Source organism: Charadrius vociferus, unplaced genomic scaffold, assembly GCF_000708025.1.
Source record: "Charadrius vociferus isolate BGI_N301 unplaced genomic scaffold, ASM70802v2 scaffold178, whole genome shotgun sequence".
NCBI lineage: Eukaryota > Metazoa > Chordata > Aves > Charadriiformes > Charadriidae > Charadrius > Charadrius vociferus.
The window spans coordinates 505,522-533,265 of NW_009649717.1; the positions used below are offsets into that span (position 1 = coordinate 505,522).

Here is a 27,744-nt window from a genome sequence, read left to right on the forward strand (position 1 = left end):
GCACTTCTTGCGTGATTTTGGCATATTTAAAAAAAAATAAGCCTTGTCCAGTTTTGGAGAAGACTTAAAAAGTAACTGATCCATTTTAGGTGTAGAAGTACGGAACCCAGACTGACTTTCATGTCTTGGTCTTAAAAACTGAAGTCTATTAGAAGTTCAAAGCCTTTTCATCATTCATTTAACCTGTTGCCAGCAGGGAAAATTCAATTCTTTTACTTTCCCTTGAAGTTAAACCTTGATTCTGACAGTTAGACAAAGCATAATTAGCAGAACACACATTTTTATTTGACTCTCTCCAGCTGTAACAGTACATATGTGTATACACATGCATACTGTTTACTTGTCTGGCAGAAGGATGTATCACTAAGGCAATGTAGGCAAACTCAAGAGGTCTCCCTAACAGCAGAAAGCTGGCTCAGTTTACATTATTTTTTTAACAGTGTATCTTACAATTTTGAGCACAAGATATCGTCACCAAAAGTAAAAGGCTTTAAAAGTCATCATTTATAAAGCTGTATCAGTTATAGTTCAGCATAGACACACATTCTTATGATGTTAATGAGGTGACACGTGTGAATAAATTGGTATTAACATGTTTTGCGACATTTCAAAAATGACAACATCTAAAAGCTTTAAGGCATCATTTTTTTAAAGTTATCCCATAGTCATTAATTTGAAAACCAGAGCACAGATAATTAGATACAATGGCAACAGACCAAACTGAGGTGTATATGAACCTGCATAGACAGACCTTTTTCAATTGTTCCTTCACTTGCTACTAAAGCTAAACATTTCCTTCTGCAAGGTAACCCTCCTACCATACATTAAAAAAAAAAAAAAAAAAAGAAGTTGCATGTTATTAAATTAATTACCTACCTGAGAGCTTCATGAGGAGCTCAGATGCTGCCTTGACTGACATGTCCTGCCTCATCACATTTGCCTGCGCTTCCTGTGGCTTGAGTTTCTCCTCGGTGACGTTTGGAGCTGAGGCTTCGGATTCCTGGCTGAACACATAGCTGGACTGAGACAAGGCTGAACTTGCAGCTTCTTCATCCTTAGGCTCCTCTTTCACTTTAAATTTAGGAGTCAATGGCTCTTTTTGATTTGCAGCTGTCAAGAGAAGGAAAGAAGAGAGAGACTTAATGAGGTATGTAATATACGAGATCATAGGGCAGTTAGTAACAGGAAGAAGCCATAACCTGAGAAATGCTAGAGCAGGTACTGGAAGCAAGCACATCAAACAGTATTCAAAGATGCTTCAAGAGGTAAACAAACTTTTGCATCTTTTGTACAAAGGGACAGTTCTGAAACACAAAAACTGCATGTACCAGAGCTCAAGAAACCATCCTTCTCTTCTTACTTTTTTGCCCCTACTCCTCCTAAAAACAATCCTCTGGTCATTGGTTTGTAGTATTCTATAGGCTTGATGGAAGTTTAAAACATCGTTTCACGTAAAGGCAAATTTGGCTAAAGCCCACAGGTACTACATATTGAGTTCTTAGAGCATGGAAAAGAGGCAAGAGATGAAGTGTAGAAAGATAGGAAACCTAGGAGCGGAGTAAGAGGAAAAAAACCAGCAAATTCTTAGGTCCTAAAAGTTTGTATTTGTTAAGAAAGAGAACAGAGGGATTTTCTGAAGACAGCTCTGCACTGGAAGATGCTATTAGAGCACTGTTCTAGATTCTACATCCATAAAAAAAAAAAGACTAAATTTAAAATTATCCTTTCAAATACTCCACGTAAGCAGCTGCACAGTCTCAGAGAAGGGTACAGAGACCGTGGGGCTGCTTAAAATCTAACAATGAACAATGTTGTTCTCGAACAGTCTTTCTAATACCCCTTGACAGCAGTAGATCCTTTGCACTGCATTTGGTTGAAGGGATAAAACCAAGAACGCCTCTTAAACAATACTTCCAAGCCCAAGCAATATAAATTCACAGGCAGACTCCATGACAAACAGAAGGCTAAAGAAGTTGCACTATTTTCCAACAGCTCTTCTTATAATTCTTTGTTTGACCACTAAGAGATACTTCCTTCTCTATCTCTTAGTGGCTTTCTCTTGTTCAAAATTTCACTTAACGCACAGCAGATGACTTGTTCAGTGCCACAAACTTTTATGAGTTTACATCCTTCTCACCTCTCTAAACCTCTGTCTCCACAAATACAAAAGCTAGGGCATCATCCCTATTTTGTTATCTTTCTAATGTCTCCCACCACTTACCTCATTACCTCTCCTACATATCTTCCTCCTTCCACACAACAATCCCCTGCATACCTATCAGAGCAGATAAGCTCTGTCAAACCTCACTTGAGCCACATAAGAAGGATGTACGCCACTACCCCTTTCACAGGCTGCAGCAAGGCATTAGAAACCAACATGCACTGCCTGCTGCAGAGCTGTTTGCTTTACAAACCCATTACACGAACAGGAAAAGCCAAGGAACTGGCATATCACATGGATGGTAACATCCAACTGAAGGCGCAGGGTTCTAACAGGTCAAATCAACCCAACAAAATCTGGAAACGTTCACCTGCTTAAGGCCCTGGTTTACTTTCTTCTCCACTTCACTGCTTCTTACCTACTCTCCGGCTTCTCACTTTCCTGGCTAATTTCCTCAGATACTCTCTTTCTCAGCAGTCCCCCCAAAATCTGACCCCCAGAGAATCTGAATTCCTGCATCCAACTGTGAAGTGCTCACTATCTCCCAGAGAACTCAACCCTAAAATATGGGGTATAATTGCCATCTTTATCACAAATAGACACTTCCGCTTACTACTCTGAGCTTTATTCATTTTTACACAGTCTATTGCTTTGTGGTTTTCTTTGTGGGTTTGGTTTTTGGTTGGGTTGTTGTTTGGGTTTTTTTTTCATAGTTTACTACATTACCCTGTAACACAACAGTTTACATTCCACGGTTGTTTGATTTTTCTCCTTTCTTACTGGTTGGCAACCATTACCAAAGAACAAGATTAAAGCCAGTGGTATAGTGTACACATAAGCAGCATCTACATACACATTGGTGCTGTTCACTACTTCAGAAATCAAATTACCTTGTATATGCAATTTTTACTATGACCTATAAGCCCTTTTACCACTATTAGGAGTTGCTTTTTGTTTTCTTTTCTTTTTTTCTTTTTTTCTTTTTTTCTTTTTTAAAAAAAGAGCAAAAGCAGAAAGAGGAAACATTAAAGAATGTTTTAATTCATCAAAATACAGGTTAAGGCTCTGAAACCAATCTTAACCTTACCAAGGTACTTACAAAAAAAAAAAAAAAAATCCACCTATCTTCTTTATCCAGGCCTACATCTCTCTAGCTCAGTCTATTCTGGGGTTTGACCTGGGGTGATGAATGGTCACCAGGGAAAAAAAAAAAAAAAAAAAAAAGAACCCATTCCTTTTCTTTTAAAACATGCCACTCTAGCTGCTAGTGATGTGAAAAATACCTCCATCAGGAGTGCAAATGATAAAAAAGTATTCTGCCTGAACTTTCAGAGAACCTGGAGAAAGACAATCTTTTGCGTTTATTCATTTCAAGAAGGTATTAATTCAAATTGTCCCAGGAAAATAAAGGAAACGTGAGTCTGAGTGAAGAGGCAAAGATGACCCACTGGGAATAGCCATTAACCTGTGAAACCAGCTCTGTATCTGCCCATGAACCAGGGCAGAAAATGAACACCACCACCAGGGCTAACAATGCTAAAACTACGATGACAACAAATCTACCAGTACAACATCAGCTGTAATCTAAACGAGCTCTTCATGAGATCTGTATACTCAGTTTGTCCCTGTGTGTCTAAAAGACATCACCTATGAGAAACATAAACCATGGTCAGGGTCCCACAATCCAGAGGAAGCCCTGAAGACGTGCATTTGGCAGTATTATGTGAAGGAGAAAAGAAACCCAGACTATTGTTCCTATCTACGTTGCTGGTTCTGCCTACTCTAGCTGCTTTGCTTTGGACAGAAGACAGAATTAATAAATTAGGAAAGAAGCAGGATTATACTTGTTTAATTAACTGACAGCACATTCCTTGAACTGACCACGCTTCCCAAAAATCAAATATTTTAATTGTAGACAAATCAGAAAAATGGAAGAGTTATTTACCGCATTTTTCTTCCCCCAGAGAACAAAACCAAACAAAACAGACAACTATTGGGTTACTTTCAACTCAATTGCTTCAATTAGCGGGACTTTTGCTTCAATCAATGGGGCTTTTACTCTTTCTTGAAATATACCAGAGCAGATTCCAATGTAAATGAAGCCTAAATAGAAGGACAAATAAAAGAAAAGGGGGAGGTTGTCCAATCTGTCAGATCCATATATTAAAACTAGAGGGGAAAAAAACAACCCAAAACCAAAACACAAACCATCCCAAAACCAACAAAAATCCCCACAACTCTTGCTCTGTCCCATCTTGGATCCACCACAATTACGGGCAAAATTGCTAACACATGGGAAACAGCAACTATGATACATCTACTAATCATATTACGGAGAACAATAAACAGATGTAAGAAAAAACATTGCAAATAAGGGAAATAAAAGTTGACGGAGACCAGTTTTTAAAAAAAAAACCTGTATGATTGAGGAATCTTCTAAATTAGAACTAGACAAGGATTAAAAAGATGATGTTGAAGTCTATTACTGAACTACAAAATGATTACTCCCTAGAAGGAATAACATCTTCTATCCCCATACAAAAAGAGATACACATACATATACTTAATTTGAATTAAACATATATTCATTCTGAACTTCAATGAGAACAGACTGAAGGATGTGTTGTCTGCAGACAGAATCCAAAAAACCCAGCAATTTAATTTTGAAATACGCAGTGAGATAAAAAAATAAACAAAAAAGCCACCGAGCAAATGCAACCAACAGGCAGAAGTCTCTCAAGCAGGGTAGATAATTCTCCATTTGTTCCATTCCATTCCATATCCAGAAAAAAAAAAAAAACAAAACAGATCAAAGAAGATTCCAGACTGCTGATTTTTATCTTCTTGGAAACTGAAATAATTTGATCCATTTGGCAGAAGTAGATGATGAAAGTTGTATCACTTTCCTCAAACTGACAAATGCCACAAGAAAAGCTCTGGGCATCTGCCACTAATCTGAAACACTCTGATAGAAGCTGCTAACTGCATCAGTCCACTTATGGGGATTTCTAAATGCTCAAATTGTTTAAAATTGAAAGGGGGAAAATGGACTGATTACTTCAAGCCAAGTTCAATGTTACAAGTCACAATCAACAAGGAGTTGGTCACCATTCCATCTGTCTGAGCAAAGAACACAAGAAAGAAAAAAAGAATCCACAACAAAAATTCTGCCACAAAAAAAGGCCACGAGAAAAAGCATCTACAGAGTCTGGGTCGAAAGGAATCGTGATGAAGAATCGTGACGAAAATGCTGCATCATCATACGATTTTACAAGTGATGCCTGACTACAACTACAAAGACGAGAGAGAGCAGGTCAGTCATGGCTGAGGGAAAAGGGGAATGCAAGGCTACATTCCAGAAGGCACTGCAAATTGAACGGGTCTCCTTGAGATCTCGCAGGAAAACCTCCCTTTGTGATTCTCCTGAGAACCACTGTGGCAAGAGAATTATGGCATGACTTCCACCTGAGGAAGAAAGGACAGTGTTTTATCCAGGTCTTACTGGAGCTACAGCATCTGAATGACACAGGGAGCCTTCCATTCCAGGTGGTTAGCTGTGAGCTGCAGTGGTTAAAACAATCCAAAGACCTTTGACAGATCAGTTCCGCAGTATTTGGAAGACATGTTTGCCCGACACTGGGCATCATCATCCTGAAGGCAGCTGTGGTCAATAAATAGTATGATTTGAGCCTCCTACTATTTTCACTCTGGTAACTGAAATGCGCAGGCAGGTGTTGGCGCTCTGCATGGACACTGTGGCTTGTATTTGATGACATTCAAAAACTGAGTAAGGGGCGCAACCACTGCAGAAGAAGCCACCAATGAGCTAATTGCTTTGCAAGAAAAATCTATGCAATTGGAACCTGTTGGAGAATCTCCAGTCTAAAATCAAATTGGGCTGATAAATTACGTTCATCTTATTAAACATAGAGGCTGTCTACACTGAAGTGGCCCAAAAGGAGAAATACTGTTCTTCTGGCAGGACAGTCTAGCTGGTCTCTCATTTCTTTTTAGTGCCTTCTGCCCAGGAGTAATTATCTGTCCCAGAGCACCTCATGTCACCTAACCCTCCTGGGAGTGCTAACTCAATTACACCTCATTTTCAAAGCCTTCTACTCTGTCCTCAGCCAAATAAACTAACCTATAGAGCTCCAAGGAAGACGATGGGAACTATCAATGAAAAAGCTACTTGTAACTCAAGGGCACTCAGCATTAAACCACTTCTTTTTATCAAAGCAGTGGAACGGCAGAGTAGACAATCATGAGAAGTATGATGATGCCAAGACTTGCCACCTCTGGGCTTCCAGAGACCACTTAAAATATGAAGTCTTCCAAACCATCTTGCTTAAGTATGTTAAAAATGTGTAAGCAGAGGGTAAAAAAAAAAGCCAGCTAACTATTCTGATCTTCTCTAAAGCTGCTTTGCATTTAAGGAGCTATTGTCAAGCAAAATGAGACACAGCACTGGAGAATGACCAGTCCTGCTACTGTCCCCTCAAAATTTCACAATGTTCTAGTCCAAGTGGAACAGAGGAATTAGGCAAATGGCTAAGGCATCTGTAGGACCACACATCCCCCCATGCCCTAAGATGTTATACAGCCGAAGTCCCACCTGCTAAAACAAGGTAGCAATATTTGGCAAAACCATCTTGCCCTTTCCAGGTAAAAATCAAAATAACAGCTGAATAGGTAAAATTCAGGGAAAGCTGGAGAAATGAGGGGGAGGGGAGTGAAAGGAGCAAAGGGAAATTTGTTGCCAACAGGAAAGAATTGTTTGCAGTATGAAAATGTCTTCTCTCTACAAAGGAACAGAAACAAAGGAGAGAAACACCACCAGACTGACCTTTATATTTGTTAAAGAAAACAAAACCCAAACCAAACAATCAGAGATGATTGAACTAACAATGTCTTCAATTCCCATTTTGGATAGATGTGACAAAGGCTCACGAGCTAGGACTTCTGCGCAGAGTAATGGCGTAATCAGGGAAGCAAAAGAGTCATCAGTCTAGTCTAGTCTTACACTCCAACTATGAGAGTTAGTGTAGGTATTAAAACTACATTGTAAGCAAGTAAGTAAGAGCTGGTGCAGAACCATATTAATATATTCTTTTAAGTTGCATTGGGCTGAGTATACAATAAAGCAGTTTTTTATCCTGCATTTTAAATGACTGAATTAGAACAGAATCTACAGTGTGTTACCTTGCTAAATTCTACATGTTTTGCACCTTGAAGAAATATGATGGGTGTGATTTTAAGGATGTTAGGAAATTGAAGATGTAAGACTAGCAATTGCTGAAAAAAAGAGATTATAAGAGTGGTGATATATCAGTGGCAAAGATCAGTACAAGATTTTATTTGCCCAAGTTTTAATTAGCCGTGCTATTGCCCTTTTTCAGTTTTATTGTAAATTAAAGGTCTATATGGAAATTATGAAAATGTGAATCTGGAGAGACACTTCAAAGAAAGAGCTTGATGACATCAGGGGTATTTACACTGACAGCAGCATTATGGAATTCACAGTATTATCAGTGGCAAAGATCAGTACAAGATTTTATTTGCCCAAGTTTTAATTAGCCGTGCTATTGCCCTTTTTCAGTTTTATTGTAAATTAAAGGTCTATATGGAAATTATGAAAATGTGAATCTGGAGAGACACTTCAAAGAAAGAGCTTGATGACATCAGGGGTATTTACACTGACAGCAGCATTATGGAATTCACAGTATTTTTAATTTAAGGACATGGCTCCATAATTGCCAGTCCTGCGTGCTTACATATTCTAAGTGAAATTTTACATTCTGGCATAAACTAGAAATCCTAAATATAGGCAGCATGGTCTTTTCTTTGGAACTTGCTACACAAATACATCAATTATGACAATTTAATTGGACATGCTTTTATTTCATTAAAAATAGCTGTTTGAAGAGTTCGAGCCAGTCAGTTCAGCACTGTCAATGGCAAATGCTAAAACATTTCAAATTACCTGTGTTACCTTTAAGGAATGCAGTAATTCAAGAGCCAAACAGAACAAATAATCTAAGTGATTACTTAGCTTATCAACTAATATTTTGTATGTAGCTGTCTGGTGATTTACTATTTCATTATTCCATTAATGGAATCAGCTAATAAAACATGAATGCAAAGTCCAAGTACTTTGGACAGTCACCAAAATCCCATGATGGTACTATTTTCCAAACTAAGATTTGACTCCTCACACAAAGGTGACAGCAGGTATACCTTAAACTGGGAAAAAACATAGTTTCTTATTCGTTTAACACGGCCATCCCCAAACCCTCAACATGTTATCTCTCACTCCTCCTCTCTATTTTAAAGTTTTCCATGCATGAAACTTGGGGAACATAAAAAGAACTGCAGAAGCAGGGCATACTTGATAACATACACTGTCACAAGACGAAAAGACACACTTTCTAGAGTAATGCGCTTGGTGAACACAGAGAGGTGGGGGAGAGAGGCCACCAATGAAGTATGCTTTACAATTACTGTTTCCACACAGAATTCCTTTGAGATCAACAGTGCAAGAATCCCATTCATTTTGATGAGATTCATTTATTTTTGAATGTTACGAAAAGTAACCGCAGCACATAACAAAGGCATAGTAATAACTTCACTAGAGTACACCGGCCATTGTAATTTGGATCACTGTGAAAGCCAGTTTTTATTACAAAAGAAAACAAGCCTTAGAAGTGGGTGGAAGGACATCAGTATTTAAAGAGACGTGTTGTATAACGTCTGCCACTGAAACCTTTGAAACAGGAAAAGCAAATACTCTGCAAATTAAGATATGAATGCAGTTACAAAGTTTCAGTGTGGAATTAATGGACTCGGGGATGAAAGGATTCTGGCAGAGCACTGATCCAACAAAGTACCGGGGCAACTTAAAGCATACAAGCAGTCCTACTGAAATAAGAGGGGGAAGATTGAAGGTAAAAACATGTCCATGCTTAAATATTCTTCTGTTTGTATGTTAAGAGTCATCCGCTAATTGTCTTCACAAACAATAACCCTTTTCCAATTTTAAATAAAATTTCAGAGAATCCTTTTAAATTTTTTGTGAATTTAAAAGCATCTCCTACCTTAAACCAGGACCTAGAGAATGGAATCTGGAAAAAATTTCAAGATTTGTTTTTATTTTTAGATTTACATTTGGTCATATTTGTTATGCCTTATTTCATAAAACATGTAAGTAAAAACCTTTCTGGCAAGCAATGGCACAGAATTAGGGCTGAAGGCATCTCAAAAGGTCACCCAAACCAATATTTCTCAACCTTTTTAAATCCAAAGCTCATCTAAGCCTTTCAGAAAAAAAAAATCAGAGGTCATTTTGAGCCATGTCATCACAATTCTTTCTGGCCCACTCAAAATCAGGTCTAACTTTGAACATCTGTAGGTTTTTTTCCCCACTTTGTTTCTCTACAGCTGTTTTTGTTCAGCTGAAATTTCTTGCAACTGCTTCTGATGTCCTATATTTCTCTGACCAAGATACACAGATCTAGTCCATCCTACTGCCTAATACATGATCGACTATATCTGACAGATAGCTATCTAACCTGTTTTTAAAATTCTACAGTGGCAGAGATGCCATAATGGCTCCAGCCAAACTATCATAGAGGTTTAACTACCTCAAATATTGGAAAGATTTTCCTAATGCCAACTTAAACCCTACAGCAATATAAACCTGTTATTTTTTTGTCCTAACTACGATGAACCACCAACAGATTATTTCCCTCTCCCCACAACAAACTTTTTAATGCATTCAAGGCTTATTAATGGCCCTCCTTAGTCTTCTCTAAAGGCTTCACAACCTCACTCCCTTTTATCCATCCTCACTGGACATGTTTTCTAAACCTCCAGTCATTTCTGCTGCTCTCCTTTGAAGTCTTTCCAACTGTCTGCACTCTTCATAAACTTTAGTGCCAAAACCTTTGACTTCAGACTGAGAAGAGCAGGACTGTTTCCCCCTTCTTTGAGGCTGTTTCTCTCCATATACATCCCAGTATGACAGCCTTTTTTAGCACCAGTATGACACTTAACTCCTGTTCCTTTCCCACGGAAGTTACCTAGCTAGTTGTTCCTGGTTTTGCATTTGTGCAACTGTTTGTCGAACAGTTGCACGTTTTTTATAGATCTCTTTTGACTGTGACTCTTCTGATGGTGAACTACTTTCAATGTACTGTTTTCCAACCATCTTGTATCCCCTTCATCTAGACTAGAAAGGTACCGCATTGCACTATCAGAAAAAATACCGAGAGTCAAGATTATATACATGCCCATTAAGACTCAATTTAAAAATTCATAATAGTTAATAAGCGCTAATTTTGTACCATCTTTCACCCTAGGCACACCAGTTAAACTTCTGGAAACTGTAACGCCTAGGTCTGAAGTGAGACAAGCACTCCTCTGAGTCACATGCCTGGAAAAAGAAGAGGATGAAACTGCCCAGAAATGAAAACCAACAGGCCCCGAAGTCTCCCATGAAACTGGAGGCATACAAACTGACACCAACTGAGAGGAAGAGGTGCAATAAACATTGGCAAGCAAATAAATGTTCATTTAAACCATCAATGTTCAATAAGAATAAATGCCAAATTCTAAAAGTCTATATATCTATCTACTGCTTCTTTCTTAGCCACAAGGCCTGTCAGAGGAGAAAATTAGATTGTTTTGACATAATTTGGTCTCAACAAATCTGCGTTGGCTGTTACAATTGGCATATACAATTTGAGATGTCAAAAGATTTATACCATTGAAAAGGTAGGGCCAATAATTGAAGTTCTGATGGGCCTAACAAGAGAGTGGCATAATAAAGAAATCACTCAAAGGAACTTGGTTCAGCACAGCAAGCAGTCAAAAAAATGCAGCTAATACTTAGCCAACTTGCTAAAAGAGAATTACTTCTACTTCTACTCTAAATTTATGCACACTGTATGGAGGAAAGCATGAGCTAAATGTATATAACACAATATAAATCTCAGGAGAAAAGAAATTCCTTTCCTTTTAACATAGCTCTTCTTGTGTAATAAACTCGGTGACTGGCACTACATTTTAATCCAAATATGCACACATACAAAATTACAGATACATCTCACTCCCCCAGTGACTTTATAACATGTTGCTAGGTAACAGTGCATACAAGTCAGGTTTCAAGACCTTTAGTAAGTCACCATAAAATAACTGCATAGGCCTTTTGCATGAATAATGTACATTTGTGTCCTTTTTCTGATGCCAATAGATCAGACATCGAAAACATGACTGTCTGCCAAACTGTAAACAGCTCCCCATCAACTGCTACATGAAAAACAACACATCAAAATGTGGTATGTTTTCTCAGCTTTCAAGCCTTCCCCCCTCGCCTGCTTTTCGCTCTCATTCTTGCTACATGCAGCCATCATGAGCGCTACCATCTACCAGTCAGCACAGTTGATGTGTAGAGCCACTTAATGCACAGTAACCCAAATCTAAGATAGACATCATAACGACAACATATATGGGTCAACTGTCAGACAACATAAAAAAAAATTGATTTCATATAGAGTCCAAATTCAAAACTCAATTAAAAAAAATGTACAAGTAAAAAAGGTATAAGCAAATCAAACCAGACTCATCCTCGCTCATTTTTTATTGGTTATAATAATAAATTATATCAACTTTTTTTTTTTTTTTTTAAAGATAACATTTCTGTGGCTTCTTCCAACTCACACAGCGAACCATTTGTGCCAGCCCACTTCACCTTCTACTTGTCCTGAGCTCTTTCCATTTTCCTGGTTGGCTCCATGAATCCTCAAGGCTTGATTTCTTGTGTTTACCCATTCTACTCAATTTCCCACAGAACTGTGATCCCAGAGGCATAAAGGTTTGGGCAGATGAGGACAGCAAGCCTTTCCAAAACAAATGGCTGAGGTTTCATCAAGGCAATGGCATTAGGACAGAGGTAATTCCTTAGTTCACCTGACAATAAAATTTGCAATTTACATTCCATTTAAAGGAAAAAGGTGACCAATTATTTTCTATTGAAAAGGGTATCGTCTATCTCCAAAGTCTAAAACTTGCCATAGGGACTGCCATCTCCTTGCAAAACAGAAGTTTCTTCAGTGACATTTTTCCTGACTTCTTTCTCTTTAAAAATTAAAGGCCAATTTTGAAAACATTTAGTTTGCATGCTGCATCCCTGCAGCATGTCCCCAATTCTGAAGTGTTCAGTCAAATCAATAAAAGAGCACATAAAATACAACAGATTCACCCTAAACACATCCTCCACTTCAGTCTCACATGTGAATATCATTCTTACAGCAATAATCTGACAGTGAAAGAAAACACAATAAACACACGCTTTGCCTTAGATATGGATTTCAATTAAAATCGTAAAAAAATTAAAAGCTGTTCATGAATCTCTAGGGCTACTTTTTTTAAGTGTTAATAATCAAGAAATGCAGTAACATTCATACTTCACACATATTTACTAGTAAGACCTCAAATAATACTCTGAAAGGAAGACGACTAATACTTTATTCCTCTTATTTAACAGATGGGTGAAGGCAGAGAACTTAAGAACTGAATTTTCTAACAGTGGGGGCGCTTGTGACCCTCAGCGATCTCAAACCAGAACTACAGGTATTCAGTATGCCTGAAAAACACACCAAATGAGATTTGCCAAGGTAATTGTCAATGAACTTGAAAGCCTGGATTATAAATTCTCATCCCCCAATCCCAGTAGTTATCAGCAAAATCCCTCTCTTCTCTCTCTGCTTCCCCCTCTTCCTTCCATCACACACCTCTCCTTATCAAAAGGAAAAAGAAATAAGAGGTTGCAATTTTTTTTCTCCCTGCAATTCCACGACCTAGCAAACCCAAGGCAACGTGTTTCTCAGCCCATAAAGGAGCAGCTGATGCTGCTGCTTGCTGCTCAATTACCTGACAGCTTCATAAGAAAATCTGATGCCATCTTGACAGAGATGTCTTGGCTGAATAGTGCTGATGCTGTATTGGCCACAAAGTCAGAGGAGTCTTTCAGCTTTGAGTTGTTGGGGGCTCTGTCAACAGTGCTAAGAGTAAAAGGTGCAGCTGAGATGCCATTGTCATCTTTGGGCTCTTCTTTCACTAGTAAAGGTGGAATACCTCCACTAGGCTGCCCAGCCACATCAGGTGTTTTAGATACAGACGCTGATCCTGGAAGGTCAGATCCACCTCCTTCCCTCTGTGGTCCTGGGCAGGAGTCACTATTTAGCTGTGGTGACCCTTTCACCTCAGTTTCTGGTATTTCCTCCTTCACTTTGGATTCTGTCCTGAGGAAATGTTGATGGCAACGCATATGGAGTTTCAGGCTGAAGTGGCGGGAGGAGGTAAAAGGGCATAGCTGGCATTGAAAGGTCTCACCCCTGTCTTGGTGCTGATGAACCTGGTTCAAGAGGTGAAAGACAAAAGCATGTATTAAGCAAAACAGTTTACTACAGTTTACTAGCATTATAGAAATCTCAAATCTACACTCTTCACACCATTTTTTTTAAAAAAAAGACAAGTTAACTAATGGATTAACTCATTCTGAGCACTTGGAAAGAGGTCAGGCACTAAGAACAGTAGGATTCTTTCACACATAAGTCAAAGAACATAAACATCAGACTCAACTGAAAAAAAAAAATAAATCAAGAACTGCTCTTTTGGCAGCGTGGAAATGATGAAGTTTGCTTTGGATCAAACAGTCCTTACAACTGGATCCTGATGACCTGTCAGCACATAAAAAGACTTCCAAGCCATAACTAGTACCTTTCTTGATTAAAAAACAAAGAAACCAACCCCTATCTATTATGTGTTCTGCTAAGCATGATCATTCTGTGCAACCTCAAATAACAATTTTTCAGAGCAACCCAGCAAAACACCAACCTGCAAAGCAACATCCATCATCAATTCATGTATCACTAGAGTGAAAACGCAGCACCTGGCAATACCAAGGCACTATTGAAACAGTTTGTTGCAAATTAATCCTACCAGAAAATAAACAGTTCTGTTATGATAAAATACAAATGTGAGTTGGTGTTTGCCATTTATTCTATTTTATCAGTCAGTTAATGATCACAGTTAATCTTACTGTCCTCGTATTTTGACTGTAGGCTTTTTCTCATAGAGACTGCATGTTCCCGTATGACTACAATGCCCAGTATCCTCAGGCCCAATCCTGATTACCTTTTAAAGAGAACTCCATCCATCCATCTGTAATGGTTCACATATTTTTTGAGCAGATACACTAATTAATATAAACTATATACAGATAATTATACAATTTCTTGTTTAACACAGGACTTGCGAAAGGGAAGGAGTAATTGAGCCCAGCATAATAGTGGCAGGTATATTGAAAGTTTTTTCCCTATAGCTTCACAAATGAATTTTAAATCCCGACAGTAGCACGCCAGGCTACTCCTTGCAGATAGACTGGCAAATACATACGTTTTTTCCTTACTAATTGATGAACATGTGATCAGGACAAACTGGCACCAGACTGAGCTCCACACATTCATTTTTACTTGTGACTCGAGTTGGTTGGAAACGTTTCAACTAGACAGATTTTTGTTGGAAAATGGCAATTTGTTGAACGCAAAATATTTCACCTGAAACATGGAGAGGTTTGATGAACTCTTGGCAAATGAGGCATGATTCCCCTGCCCTACTGAGTGGCACTCTATTCCCCATTCCTTGGGCTTGGCTCAGAAGCAGCCAGCTATGCCAGGGATCCAAGGCTTGCTGCTGTAGTCTGGGAGTCCAGAAGCCCCAAGAGCTCCAGCTCTAATCAAAGCTCAGCTCTACACCAGGGAGCTGGGAAAACCTAGCTTTAACTAAGGCTTTCAGCACCTTCCAGTTTCCTTCAGAGCTGAGATCTAGATCCCGAGAGTCCTGGTGCAGATGCTGCAGAGCTCTGGGGTAACAGTAGCATTTCCCAAAGAGAGGTCTGTCAAAAGTCAGGTTGGAGTTTCACAGAATCAGAGAATGGTCGGGGTTGGACAGGACTTCTGGAGATCATCTAGTCCAACCCCCCTGCCAAAGCAGGTTCACCAAGAGCAGGTTGCACGGAAACACGTCCAGGCAGGTTTTGAATATCCCCAGAGAAGGAGACTCCACAGCCTCTCTGGGCAGTCTGTTCCAGTGCTTTGTCACCCTCAAAGTAAAGCAGTTTTTCCTTATGTTCAGATGGAATTTCCTGTGTTCCAGTTTGTGCCCGTTGCCCCTTGTTCTGTTGCTGGGCACCACTGAAGAGTCTGGCCCCATCCTCTTGACACCCGCCCTTTAGATATTTATAAGCATTGATGAGATCCCCTCCCAGTCTTCTCCAGGCGATACCAACCCAGGTCTCTCAGCCTTTCCTCATAAGAGATGTTTCAGTGCCTTGATCACTTTTGTAGCCCTCCACTGGACTGCCTCCAGTAGTTCCTTGTCTTTCTCGAACTGGGGAGCCCAGAATTGGACACAGTTCTCCAAATGTGGCCTCACCAGGGCAGTATAGAGAGTGTTGTACATCTGAGCTGATTAATTTTCTACACTGTAAGAGGAATTTAGTTACAAGCTCATATCCAGCATTCCCAGCTCTACATACACAGGACCTGAATTCAGGTCTGCTAGAATGTGATGCTGGGAGATGTCCCTCTTTTAGCCCTTTTTTATATTCAGTGAAGACACATATCATTAGTGCTGTGTAACTTTTCATTCGTAGTTCTCCACGGGCTCCAGAGATTAGGTACTAAACAGATAACAAGACAGAATTTCTCTTGGCCAGCCACTTTACAGAATGTCATTCTCAGTATCATATAAACATGACATTCACAGACAAATTCTGGAATCTTAAAATTGCACCTGACAACAAAAAAAATTAGAAGCTAATGCTAACCTAAGACAGTTTTAAAGCAACAACCTTGCAGAAGAATAGCAGCACAGTAAATTCTAAGTATTAACGGGTTACAACAGAAATGCCAACCAGATTGCCTGTCTACCCTACTGGAAACAGGATAGTCTGCGAGCACAGCAGTATGTAAGCACTCTTCTTCATGAAGAGCAGCGAGATGTACTAATGGTAGCAAGCACTCTCACCATGGCAACTTTATCTCTTACACCCACTGAGATTCTGTGTGCCAGGGTTTCTCTCCAGGATCCCCTTCAATCAACATTTCCCTGCCTACATATTTAACCACTTCTTCCAGAGGCCCCTTATCACAATCATCAATACGATGCCTTCTGAAGGCTGTCACTGCTGCAGTCGGGTGGCAAAGTGTGTGTGAGTCCACCCTCTCTTCCCAGGAGCATGGCATGCCACCCCTGCAATATCTTTTGGGAATGGATGAGAACAGGAGGGACTGATTCATCCGATTTGGAATTTTCTCCTGCCCAAAGACAATAACAGCATCACCAAAGGATTTATCATAAAATAAGGTACGTTTATAACTTGCAGCCAAGGAATGACAGAACTCAAACCCAAATATTTAGGGTTTTGAAAGGAAGACTTTTAGATCTACAAAAAAATCCCTTATGAAACAATATCAAGCCCAGTATTTAGCTCCCAATGTCCTGAGTCCAGTCCCATCATAAGACTTTATTTTTTTGTCAAAAATAAACAATAATATTTAAAAATTTGAACACTATTAGAAATTGAAGCTAAGAATTAAAGTCCTTCTAAAGCAAAAAACTATCCCTTATTTTCTCATTTGACAGCAGCTAAAAGAGCCAAGAACTGTCATTCTATGCTATTCAGAGGCAAAAGTCAAGGCAGCAACTACTTGCTGCAGAATAAGAAACAAGAAACCCTGTAGAGCTACACAGAAAGCCACAGGGGAGATCCAGGTCATGCAATGTTACAGTCCAAAAAGCTGCCTTCTCCCTCCATGAGACAGAGAACGGTTCTTACACTGTGCTAATGCTACTGAAACCATCAGATGTCCTCTTTTGACTCAACTAGGCTGTTGCTCCAAGAACCACAGGTAGGAGGAGACAAGAGGGCAGCTGACAGGTTTTCTCCAAAGTCCCACTCCGAGCCCAGCTGCTGCCAGACTTGGATCTCTCTGAATTACGCTGCAAACCATAGTGCACAACCTGTTCTTTCAAAATCCCATAAAACTACTGTTTGACTTATGTAAAAAACATTTACGACTCCTACCTTATGAGTTTATTTCATTCAATATTGGATATTCTCCTTGACTGTGAAAAGTACTTGTATCATCTTTATTTTAACCCTACAGTCTTCCCAGTCTCAAACGATATTTTGTAGTCCTACAGTTCTTTCAGTGTGTGATTGATATGACTTACGCAAAAATTTTCAACAGAACTATACACTCCTTACAAACTTTAGGCCTAGTTTGAGGACTTGGGTACAAATTTATCAATTATTTTATTTTTAATTTGTTTCTTTCCGTTTCTCTTGCTGCCTCTTCATTCTTACATTACAAAAAAAGAAAAAAAGAAGCCATTCAATTTATCTTCTCTATCACACGCATGATTTTGATCACACCTCCTTTCTATACCTGGCAGTCCCATTCTTTTCAACTTCTTCAAAGGAGTTCTTGCCATCCCACTAATAATTTTCATCACCAGCTTTTAAAATCCTTTCTATTTCTGATACATCTTCTTGATGCAGTGACCAGAAGTGAATATCGTAAGTGGCAGAATACCATATGTTAATAATAGCATTGTAATATTTTCAGTGTTATTTCTGTCTTATTCTACAGACATTGAAATATCTAATGTACTTTTTAACCACTGCTGCGCGTGCCAAGAAAAGCTTTTCATTGAACTGTCTACAACGATACTCAGATACTTTCCCTGAGTAGTTACAGTTCATTATATCAGACAGCCAGGAGCACGATTAGACTCTTGTTTCCAAGGTGCAGTACCTTGTATTTGTCAACAATAACTTCATTTGCCCCCTTGTTTATCTGTCAGCCAGCCTTTTTTTATCCCCTTTCAAGCTTTGCCTTTTCTAATCTTGATTCATACACATGAGGCTGTATGGTCTACAGTTCTCTTACCCATAGACATCATTTTGTGCAGATCACATTTGCTAAAATATGCTCAATTCCACTCTTAGTAATGGAACAACCCTCTGTTAGCCTTTTGTCATGCTTTAAAAATTGCTAATTCCTTCCTACCCTTTGTTTTACTGTCTCTTGGCGAATTTCTAATTTGCCATAGTACATCACATTGCTTAATTTATTTGGCAGCTTCTCAGTGAGAAGCTTTGCCAAAGGCTTTTTTAAAGACCAAATAAATTTCAACTGATTCTTAAGTCCATAATTTCTTGACATGCTCAAAACATCTTAGTAAAAGAACATGTGATTTTCTTTTACGGAAACCACATGTCCCTATATATCACATCATTTGTATCATTATATTTTTTTCTGTTACATTTTTTGTTGACTTACTAACATTTCTAGCATCATAAGTATGAAAAGATGATTTAAGAAACTGCTTAAAAGCAACATCCCTGCTGATTTACCAGCCAATTTAAGCCATGGGAAGTACACAGTGGCCCACAGAGATGTACCACAGCCGCAAATACATGTGATCCCACCTAATAGGGTACAATAGGGAGTAGGGGTGAGGAAAACAGTGACACAGGCACATCCTGCAATTTTACAGTACTGGTGAGGTAGATCTTTTCTTAACACCTTCCTTAAAGTTGGGGTAACACTTTGCACAGACTCTCCCTTTAGTTATGAGGAACAGGAAGGGAAGGATTGGCATTCACCTTTCTTTTGTGGGACTTAACAGGCTTTTTTGGTTGTTATTTTTTAAACACTCAGAGTAAGAGGATTTTTTTTTTCTGAGAACCTTCATCCCTAAACAAAATCACAACATAAGGGGGTTGGGGTTCTGAATCCATTCATTGCTATATTAGCTTGTGGCTACTCAGTCTTTACTTACTTATTGTGACCCAATTATCACTTTTTTCTTTGCCTACAGTATATTTTATTTGTCTCACCAACTTTCAAGTGGATTAACATTTCCATGGGGGACATATGTTTTAGCAACTACTGCAATCAACAACTACTACTACGGCCATTCAGCCATACCTGCCTACCCACTGATTTTTTCTGGGTTTGGGGTTTTGTTTGTTTTTTTTTTAATCTCTTTTAGTAATATACCTTCTTCTGTGGCTACATTTGCCTACACCTGAGAGGTCTCCATTTTGCATCTATTATGTGCCCTCTGCTTTTTCATTTCATGCTCTTTTCTGACAAGTTTCCTCATTTTTAAAATAATTGCTCTTTCAAAAGTTTAGTGCTACAGTGCTAGTTTTGATATGATCCTTCCCATCAGGACACGTACATTATTTATATAGTATTTTCTTTTTGAAACCATTTCCTTGCTTTGCTTGAAAGCATAGGGAAAAAAAAAAAAGCCTCTCTGCAGGGCTGGACTGGACTAGGTGTTCCAAAAAATATATTTTTTTCTTTAAGATTTAAGGTATCAACGCATTTCCTGTCTTATCCTTGCCTCGCATGCAAAAAGTGACAAGATTAAAAGGCGTATATTTGAAGTCACTTGTGGTACCTGTCAGACTCTGTGCACAGATTTTACTTGTTGAAAAGCTGCACAAGTTTGCATTACCTCCCCTTGACTGAGAGGAGGTAGTGGAATCACAGGTGCCTCTCAGGGCTCTTTAAGGTTAGCTTAAGCCAAACTAAACAAAAAACCCTCCCATAAAACACAGTTAACCTCCTTCTCCCAGTATGGTGAAAATGCTTTAAAATAACCTGCCCTATACTTCACTAAAATGGATGAGGAATGCTTATTCAGTTGTCTGACCCTAGCTGAGGAAGAAAGAGGGAAAAGCAAATCACTAAGGGATAGTGAGCACCTGGCTACATTCTTCAGAGCCTTTCCTTATTCCCACTATCCTGTAATTAATAGACTCCCCTGAATCAGGAGGCTGATTATGACCCTCTTTATATTACACAGGAATATTAATCTGAGATCTCACTACATGGTCCCTCTTCACAAGCAACAGAAGCAGGAAGATCCTGTGGTTGAGCATCACATGACCTGCCTGCCATTGCATCAAACTTTTCTGTTAAGCTTAATCTTCCCTTTCCTCATTTTTTGTCATACCATCACGCTTCAGCACGTGTCCACAATGCCAACCTTCTTCTCCACTGCTAGAAGAGCTGGCTCACCCATTTCTGCCTTATGTCTATATAGCAGCACAAAGAACATTTATAGATATTATTTTTGGCCATATGCTCTTCTTCCTCATTTTCCCTTCCAAGTTCTCAGGCTAATATCCTGTTGCTTTCTTGGAACATATCTGTATGATCTCACAGCCTATCCGTCCACCAATTGCTGAGGAAGGTATGTGCATGATCCAAAGACACCAATTGGCCAAAATCTGACTGATGCTTGTGGTAATGCTGTGATGTAAATTTAATCTCTACTTGCCTCCCAGGAAAACAGAAAAGCCTGAATACATCTTGCTGAATTACACCACCCCTTTCCGTTGCTTTCCGCAAAAGTAGTACATTAGATACTCTCTCGCTCAAGAGGAAAACAGCAGATTCCAACTGAATATATGTTTAGATAAACAGAGAGAAGGACTTGAGCACAAGCTTTGCTGCCTGCTTGGACAAGACACCTCTCTCAGTTACGTATTCATTTTGTCCCGCTTAATTTTCATTATTCGCAGCACCCCTGGAAACCACACTATGATACCAGAATCAAGTCCTGTGACACTACCTCCAGATTCTTGGGAATAAGGGCCAAATCCTGTGGTTATGCATATACTATAATCTGTCTCCAAAACAGACTAACAAAATTCCATACTGTGTCTATTTTAGGATTTTTCTAAGGTGCCTATCACTGTGCAATCTAAATGCCATATAACAATTATAGATAACACTGTGCGCCTTGAAAGGCAGTCTACTCAGCCTCCCTTATTCACTGTGTGTCTGTGTGGAAACTTTCCTTCTGCTTCCTCTTCTTGCCTTTCACTTCCTTGCCTCCAGTTGTGAGTTGGTCCTGGCAAAGTGCCCTTATTGGAAGAACGTTTCATCAACATGGTGGGTAGCACATGTAGATCTGAATATGGTCAGGGCTGGAATCAATCCAGCTCTCTGTGAATATTTTCTCTAGCAGGGGACAAGAAACCAAAAATGATGGCAACGTTGTATTCTGGGCCAATCAGTTTGACATGTTATAATTACCATAAAATTACACAGTGTTTACATTATATAGTTATTATTCATTAACCTAAAGATACACAAAATAAGGAAGGCCCATATGGAGACACACACAAACCACTCATAGAAATTAAATCTCTAAATGACCAGTTTCAATGGAAAATGCCTATAAGAACCTAGAAAAAAGAGGAGGTGGTTCAGCTCAGGGCTATGCTGCCTAGGGAGAAAACAAAGACAACACTATTAGATTTTGAGGACTGCAGCTGGACAAAACACCTCAATGGGTTTTATCTGTCATCCTTATCAGTAGAACATAAAACCTGAAAACCAAAAAGCAGCATAAAGGAAAAAAGCTTGGCTTGTGATAGCATCCTAGAATAAAAATTGGGTTATAATTAATGACAAACACCAGCCTAGTACCCTAATTTTGAGTAGCCTTTTTGGTTTTGAAAAAATGTGTCTTCACCTGCAGCCACAGTTTGCTCACGGGGAGGGAAAGCGGGATAGAGAGCTAAAGGCAGCTCTACCTTCATGGGTTGTCTGGCAGGAAAGAGATAAGGCCAGGTAGCTCTCAAAGGATCCTAGAACAGCGAAGAAAACTGAAACATCCAACTGGCATAACCAGAACGCTGCATCCTAAGTAGCTCCCAGCTGTGCTGTACCGTTTCTGATGCGTATTCATTCCATTTTGAACACTGTTGGCTTATATATGTCAGTTATTATAATGTCATACTTATTTACAAACAGGTTTAAAAGCAGCACTTTTTTGTAATTAGAAAATAAACCTGAATTTTTTTATTTTTAATCTTGTTAACAATTTATACTTTTGCCAAAAGGAATTCAAATTATATCTGACAAAGGTGGACACATGACTGACACACTCCTACCTCCTTCACCTGCCTCAATTTTGATGTGATAGAAAATACTTTCACAAATGGCCTACTCATTTGAGAAAAGCATATGAAACCCATTGAAATTAAGGTGAAACATTATCTTCCAGATTCTTCCGATTCTTTACATCTATCCATAAAACTATAACAAGGACAAAAGACCAAATAAGGCTGTTTAGTTTTGTAAGACAATTGCCTTCATCTCAAATAGGGAGCAGTTTTACCAGCAAAGACCACTGGGTCCATCATGACCTGCATGACTGGACTGCATTGACTGAGGAGACTTCAGATCTCACCTCCATAGTAAAGCTAAAGGAGACTGTACTCTCCTACATTGTGTCAAGCAACTCCGGGCCTGACTCTGACCTCAATGATGTCTAACTGAGCATTACGTGGCAATAATTACTATATTACCAAATAATTAACACTAAGTATTACATGTTTGTATGAGGGGTCTGTTTTAAGACTACATCGGCTCAGTTAATGAAGGCGTTTGTGTTAGGTGGGGAGCAGACAAGAGCACACACAGACAGTGAAATTGTCCCTAATTTTCTCCAGTGTACTACCTGTGACCACCTTTGGAAATCACCATGCCAAAAAGGAAGAGATAGGCCCTCAACCTGAAAATAATAATTCCAAAAGGCAAAAAAAGCAGAGAACGAGAATTTCTGCAGGGAATAGGGATGTCCTTTACAAAGCAGGGGACAACAACAGGTCATTGTAGGGAATAGCAAGCTTTTATGTGATGCATGCTTTTGTGCAGGCTGTCAACAACTGAAAACAAAAAAAACCCTTTCTTATCATCCGGTGTTTCCATTCTTTCTACTCATCCTCAACTTGGGATGGCCATCTGAGCCCCCTAGTCAACACGGAACGCCAAGTCCTAAAAGAAAGAGCCATAAACACCAAACCTACTTGTACCTGATAAGGATTAGCATGATACACCAGGAATGCCTGGGAATAGTGCACTGTTCCACAGTAGAAGAGCTAAAGGATGAGCCTTCAGACTTTAGGGGGATGATTTCAGGCCTAGCAAAGACCTGAAATAAGGCAAGATCTGCTGTTGTGATCAGTGGAAAAATCTGAATCACTTACATTGAAGTGAATGGTTGCTTGGGTGTAAGCAAGGTTAGACTCCTGTCTAGTGATCTCAGTTTCTACAAAAGCGTATATAAAACCTGGACAGGCATTTCTGTCCCCCTCCACACCAGCCTCGTACTCTGCTACACAAATTTGTCTAAAACAGACAAAATACTAAATACAATGAAACAGTTCACTGTTGTTATAAAGCTCAACTGCATTAACAAGGGAAAGTTTTTGCACTTCAGCTTCTTCATCCATGGGCTAATGGGACAGGTACCATTTTTGCTTCACCAAGCATGTTCGACAGCTTGCAAGACCAGGCACTTTGTGCATTGCAACCATGTAGTACTTCAGCTAAGAAGACAGAGACTTTCTTTACATTTTTATATATTTCCTTATCAACAGAGATGTTGCTTCCTTCAAATGTCATCTTCAGTTTGAGCCTAAAACTTAGGCTGAGTTAAAAGCACACTTTAAACTTAATGGAAACATTTGAAAACAAAACATTACAGTATAATGTCATTCATTTTGTTTTGGACCCTTTGCTCCTGAAACACCTGCAGTTAAAAACTACAGCAAGAAAAAAAAAAGTTAAAACTGCAAGCCTGTCTATAGAAAGTAACGGGGAGATCCCCTGCTAGCGCTGGCCAAGTTGGTATGCCCACTTAGTGTGATGCAATGGCATACAGAGATACTAGCTGGCACCCTTAAAAGCAGCACTGCTGTGTTTGCATAGTGTCACGTCTCAGCTAACGTCCCTGCTTCTCGTGGTTCCAGGTCCAGAATTAAATCCGTCACAAACAGCCTGTGCTGCTCCAAGTTGTCATAACGCAAGGCAGTTTCCACATTGCATAAAATGGAAAGGCAAGCAAAGTGGGAAAAAGTTATTTCTCCCTCTTTTTATGGTCTCTTTATTTAAATAAAGGCATCATTAGTAGTACAGACAGGGATATTTTGTTCTTGCAAATGCAAATGAAATAGGTTTGATTGATGATGGAAGTGTTTTGATTGTCAGTAAACCCTTTTCTTACCTTCATGTGTGATTTGAGATTGTCCTTGCGTGCACAGCGAAATGGACAGAGTGGACACTGATGACTTTTCAAACCTGTATGAATCACCATGTGCCGTTTCCAGTAACTCTTCCTCTTGATAACCAAACCACAGATCGGACACTGGAAAGGTTTTCCTCCTTCTTCTTCTGAGGCTTAGCAGAAGGGGGAAGAAAAAGAGAGGATCCTTTACAGCCACTTGTCGAATACTTTCCCCTTGTAAACATATTCAAGATATCATTTTTCAATGCTAGAATTTCATCTGCAAAGAGACACATCAGTTAAACAACATGTACCAGAAATTTCAGTTCCTCTCTGCGGCGTATCCCTTTTCCCCTTAATCTAGTTATTCTCCCTTTAAGAAAGGTCACCATAATTTAAAAAGGTTAATGTCCCAAACATCCTTTGGCTAATCAGTAGGGGATGCTACTTTATCTCACCTGGTCCTAACGTTCCTTATAATTTAACTGAACTGAGATGGATGTCTCATAATCATCACTTTGCAGCTTCATTTCCTATCAAAGACCGGTTGTAGTAGGGTATGGAAAATATGCTTAACTGTTAAAAAATGACCCATTTCCATATCTGATGGTTAGCCAGCAGGGGAGCAGGATATAAAGCATAGAACAATCCACAACCTAACTGAAAAGCATGCTGGTATTGCATATCAGATATATTTAACTGCAGAAGTGAACGACTTCAGAACCCCTGCTGTTGAACTTGTTTAGTTATGGCTCGAGCAGATGCTGCTGAAACTTCAGCGATCGGGGGTCTTCAGGTCGTGGGTTTCCTTCTGCTCCTCTAGTTGCCAGGGCTTTAAATCTACTGCCTTCCTAAATGTTTGCACTCTGCTTTACTGCCCAATTCACCAAAGATTAGAAAAGGATTCGGTGGCATTTATCACGCCAAATATGGTTAGTCTACTGAGAACAGAACCATCTCAAGGCTGAAGGAAAGAGAAATTCCTGCTGCTGACTTTACACAACTAGCCATCCATTCATCCTCTCACCATGACTTCCCCTGCTTATTATAAAGAAAGTCCTAGTGTTACTGGGGAATTGGAAGCCTTTTTCCTCACCATAAAAGACAGACTATTTTCAAATATCCAGAGCACAGCAACATGCATCCTGCTATTTGGAATTTCTCTCAGAATATTTAATCTCATTATTATCAGTTATTTCCCACTGATAAGGATATAGCAAACATCAAATTCTCTTGAAGAGGAACTAAGTGATAAAAACCTCCAGAAAAACTTGTCATGTCCTAAAATACAACTCTTGCTATTAGGCAGGAAACAAAAACATTGTAATTCAACTGACTAGGTAGTCATTACGTAAGTACAAAACAAGGACACATTGTCAAAACTCGTTCAAAAGTTCTTCTTGTGAAATATTCTGTCACACTCAACATACTATCAAATTGTGCCCCTCTCTGCACCTCTAAAGAGTAAGCCAAAGCCAATCCTATAATTACTTATGTTTCAGTTTTTAAAAATCTTTACTTACTACTTTACAAAAGGCAGGAGAAAGATAAACCACAGAAAAAAAAAAGAGTATTGGTAGCATTTTTACCTATCATTTCTCTTCCTTCTATCATACCTTTTCTCCAGCCTCTGGTTATCATCACAAAGGACACGGAAAAGAAATGTGTAACAAGCTATTACCTGTTTTCCACCCCGTTAAAAATAAATCTGCAAGCAAGATGGCTCAATAGTAATTTAGCACATTAAAAAATACGCAAAGAACTGGACTGAACGCATATGACTTCACCAATAACAATGACAATTAATGGCACACAGGAATTGCGTCAATGCCCTCCAAAGCTGAACCATGTTAGCTCTTCACCATACTACATAAACCTCAGCATAAGAAAAAAAACCTGTGGGCTTCAGCTTTCTTTCATTTATATTGGTGTCTATTTCAAGTCACACAGTGTCAATTAGTTGGAAAGAGTGACTCTAGTGAGGAGAGAACCAGCTAGTGCTTTCCAAAGAAGCTTCAGGAACAAAACTGCAAGCATTGCAGGCAAGTAACACCAAAGGAGCGTTCAGTCAGTAAAAGAAGGGTCCACTCTTTCAAAAACGACGTCAGAACTTTAACAGAGATTCCAGACTTCTTTTTAAATTTCACCCCAAACACATGAGCATTTTATAAACTTGGCAATATTAACGGATTGATAGAAAAGTTAGTCTTCTTTGTGCCACTTTACTGTAAACTATGCAAATTCTGGTTAGGTCCACCAAACCTGACACACAGTTTCAGAGGTGACTACGTTCTGATAAGCCATGGCTCCAGCTTCTTGCCTGTAACAATTCTGAGCAAATAGCTCAACACAGCGGACAAAAGAGCAGCAGGCATACTCTTGTTACTAACATATTCCTCTTTAAATAGCCTCCATCTTTGCTGTTCCTTACTTGTCGGCATCTAATTAATCTCACTGAGTATTGATCTCATAACCAAAGCTAGATGTTGCTGGTGGGTATGTGAATCAGATTCCTAACAACAAAGCAAACTCACCAGGGCCTTAAACATTCAAAGTATGAGGGGGGGGGAAAAACCACCTCTCAAGCTATGCCTACTGAGAAAAAATATCTCTCTCTGGGAACAAGACAAAAAAACCCCATGTCTCAAGGAGCAATCAGACACGCATAAAAAGATAAAACATTATAAAATGAAATACCATTTTTTGCTTTTAGTGCTATAAGGCTGTAGGTGCAAAAGGAACCAGGAACATGCGACATTTATTTTCATGGTGAATATACACGCTCAGCAGCCCTACTCAACTTTTACAGAAGTGAAGTCTTCAATCAAAGGTCACTAAACAGTGACCTCTTTTTGCAAGCTGCAGTTCTCCACGGCTGAAGGAATCAAGGAGTCTGGCTGTCCATAATCAACATCCAGATACGCTAACCAACAGCTCGCTTTTTATTTTCAGTCAGTTAATTATTTAGAAAGGAAAAACTTAATAGCATATTAGAAAATGGCCTTAAAGAACTTTGGGTATGAACGCTGCACTATAAAGTTTGCTTAGATGCCAACTGGCATTGGCCCAGTGCGTATGAACTGAAAGGGAACGCCCTTCCTCTTGGGATACTAGTGCCATATATCATAAAGAATTAATAGTTGCTCCTTGGTTACCAAGGTCCTGAGGTAGTCAGCCCCCATTGTTATCTCTTAGCAGCACAGTATGCTTGGGCCTTCAGCAAAGAGAATAGTTGCTAGGAATTCGCTGCATCAGAGCTAGTTTATAAAGTGCTGGTACCACCAACCCACTTGTGCGCTGGTACGGAGCGCTCCCCCAGCATAAGCTGCACAGACAAATCCCACAGTTTGTTGGTCGAACGCAGAACCTGGATTTTACGACAACCATTTACTTTTCCCCAGTAAAAACTTATGATGTGA

General features: G+C 39.3%; 1 protein-coding gene across 1 annotated transcript in view; it reads right to left on the reverse strand.

Annotated features, from left to right (window-relative positions):
- ZNF827 (zinc finger protein 827) overlaps positions 1-27,744 on the reverse strand; it is a 142,674-nt gene that overhangs the window by 52,777 nt on the left and 62,153 nt on the right. Inside the window, 3 exon segments of the mRNA XM_009890753.1 lie at positions 877-1,110; positions 13,088-13,571; positions 24,326-24,498. Of these exon segments, the coding sequence (XP_009889055.1) occupies positions 877-1,110; positions 13,088-13,571; positions 24,326-24,498 (891 nt within the window).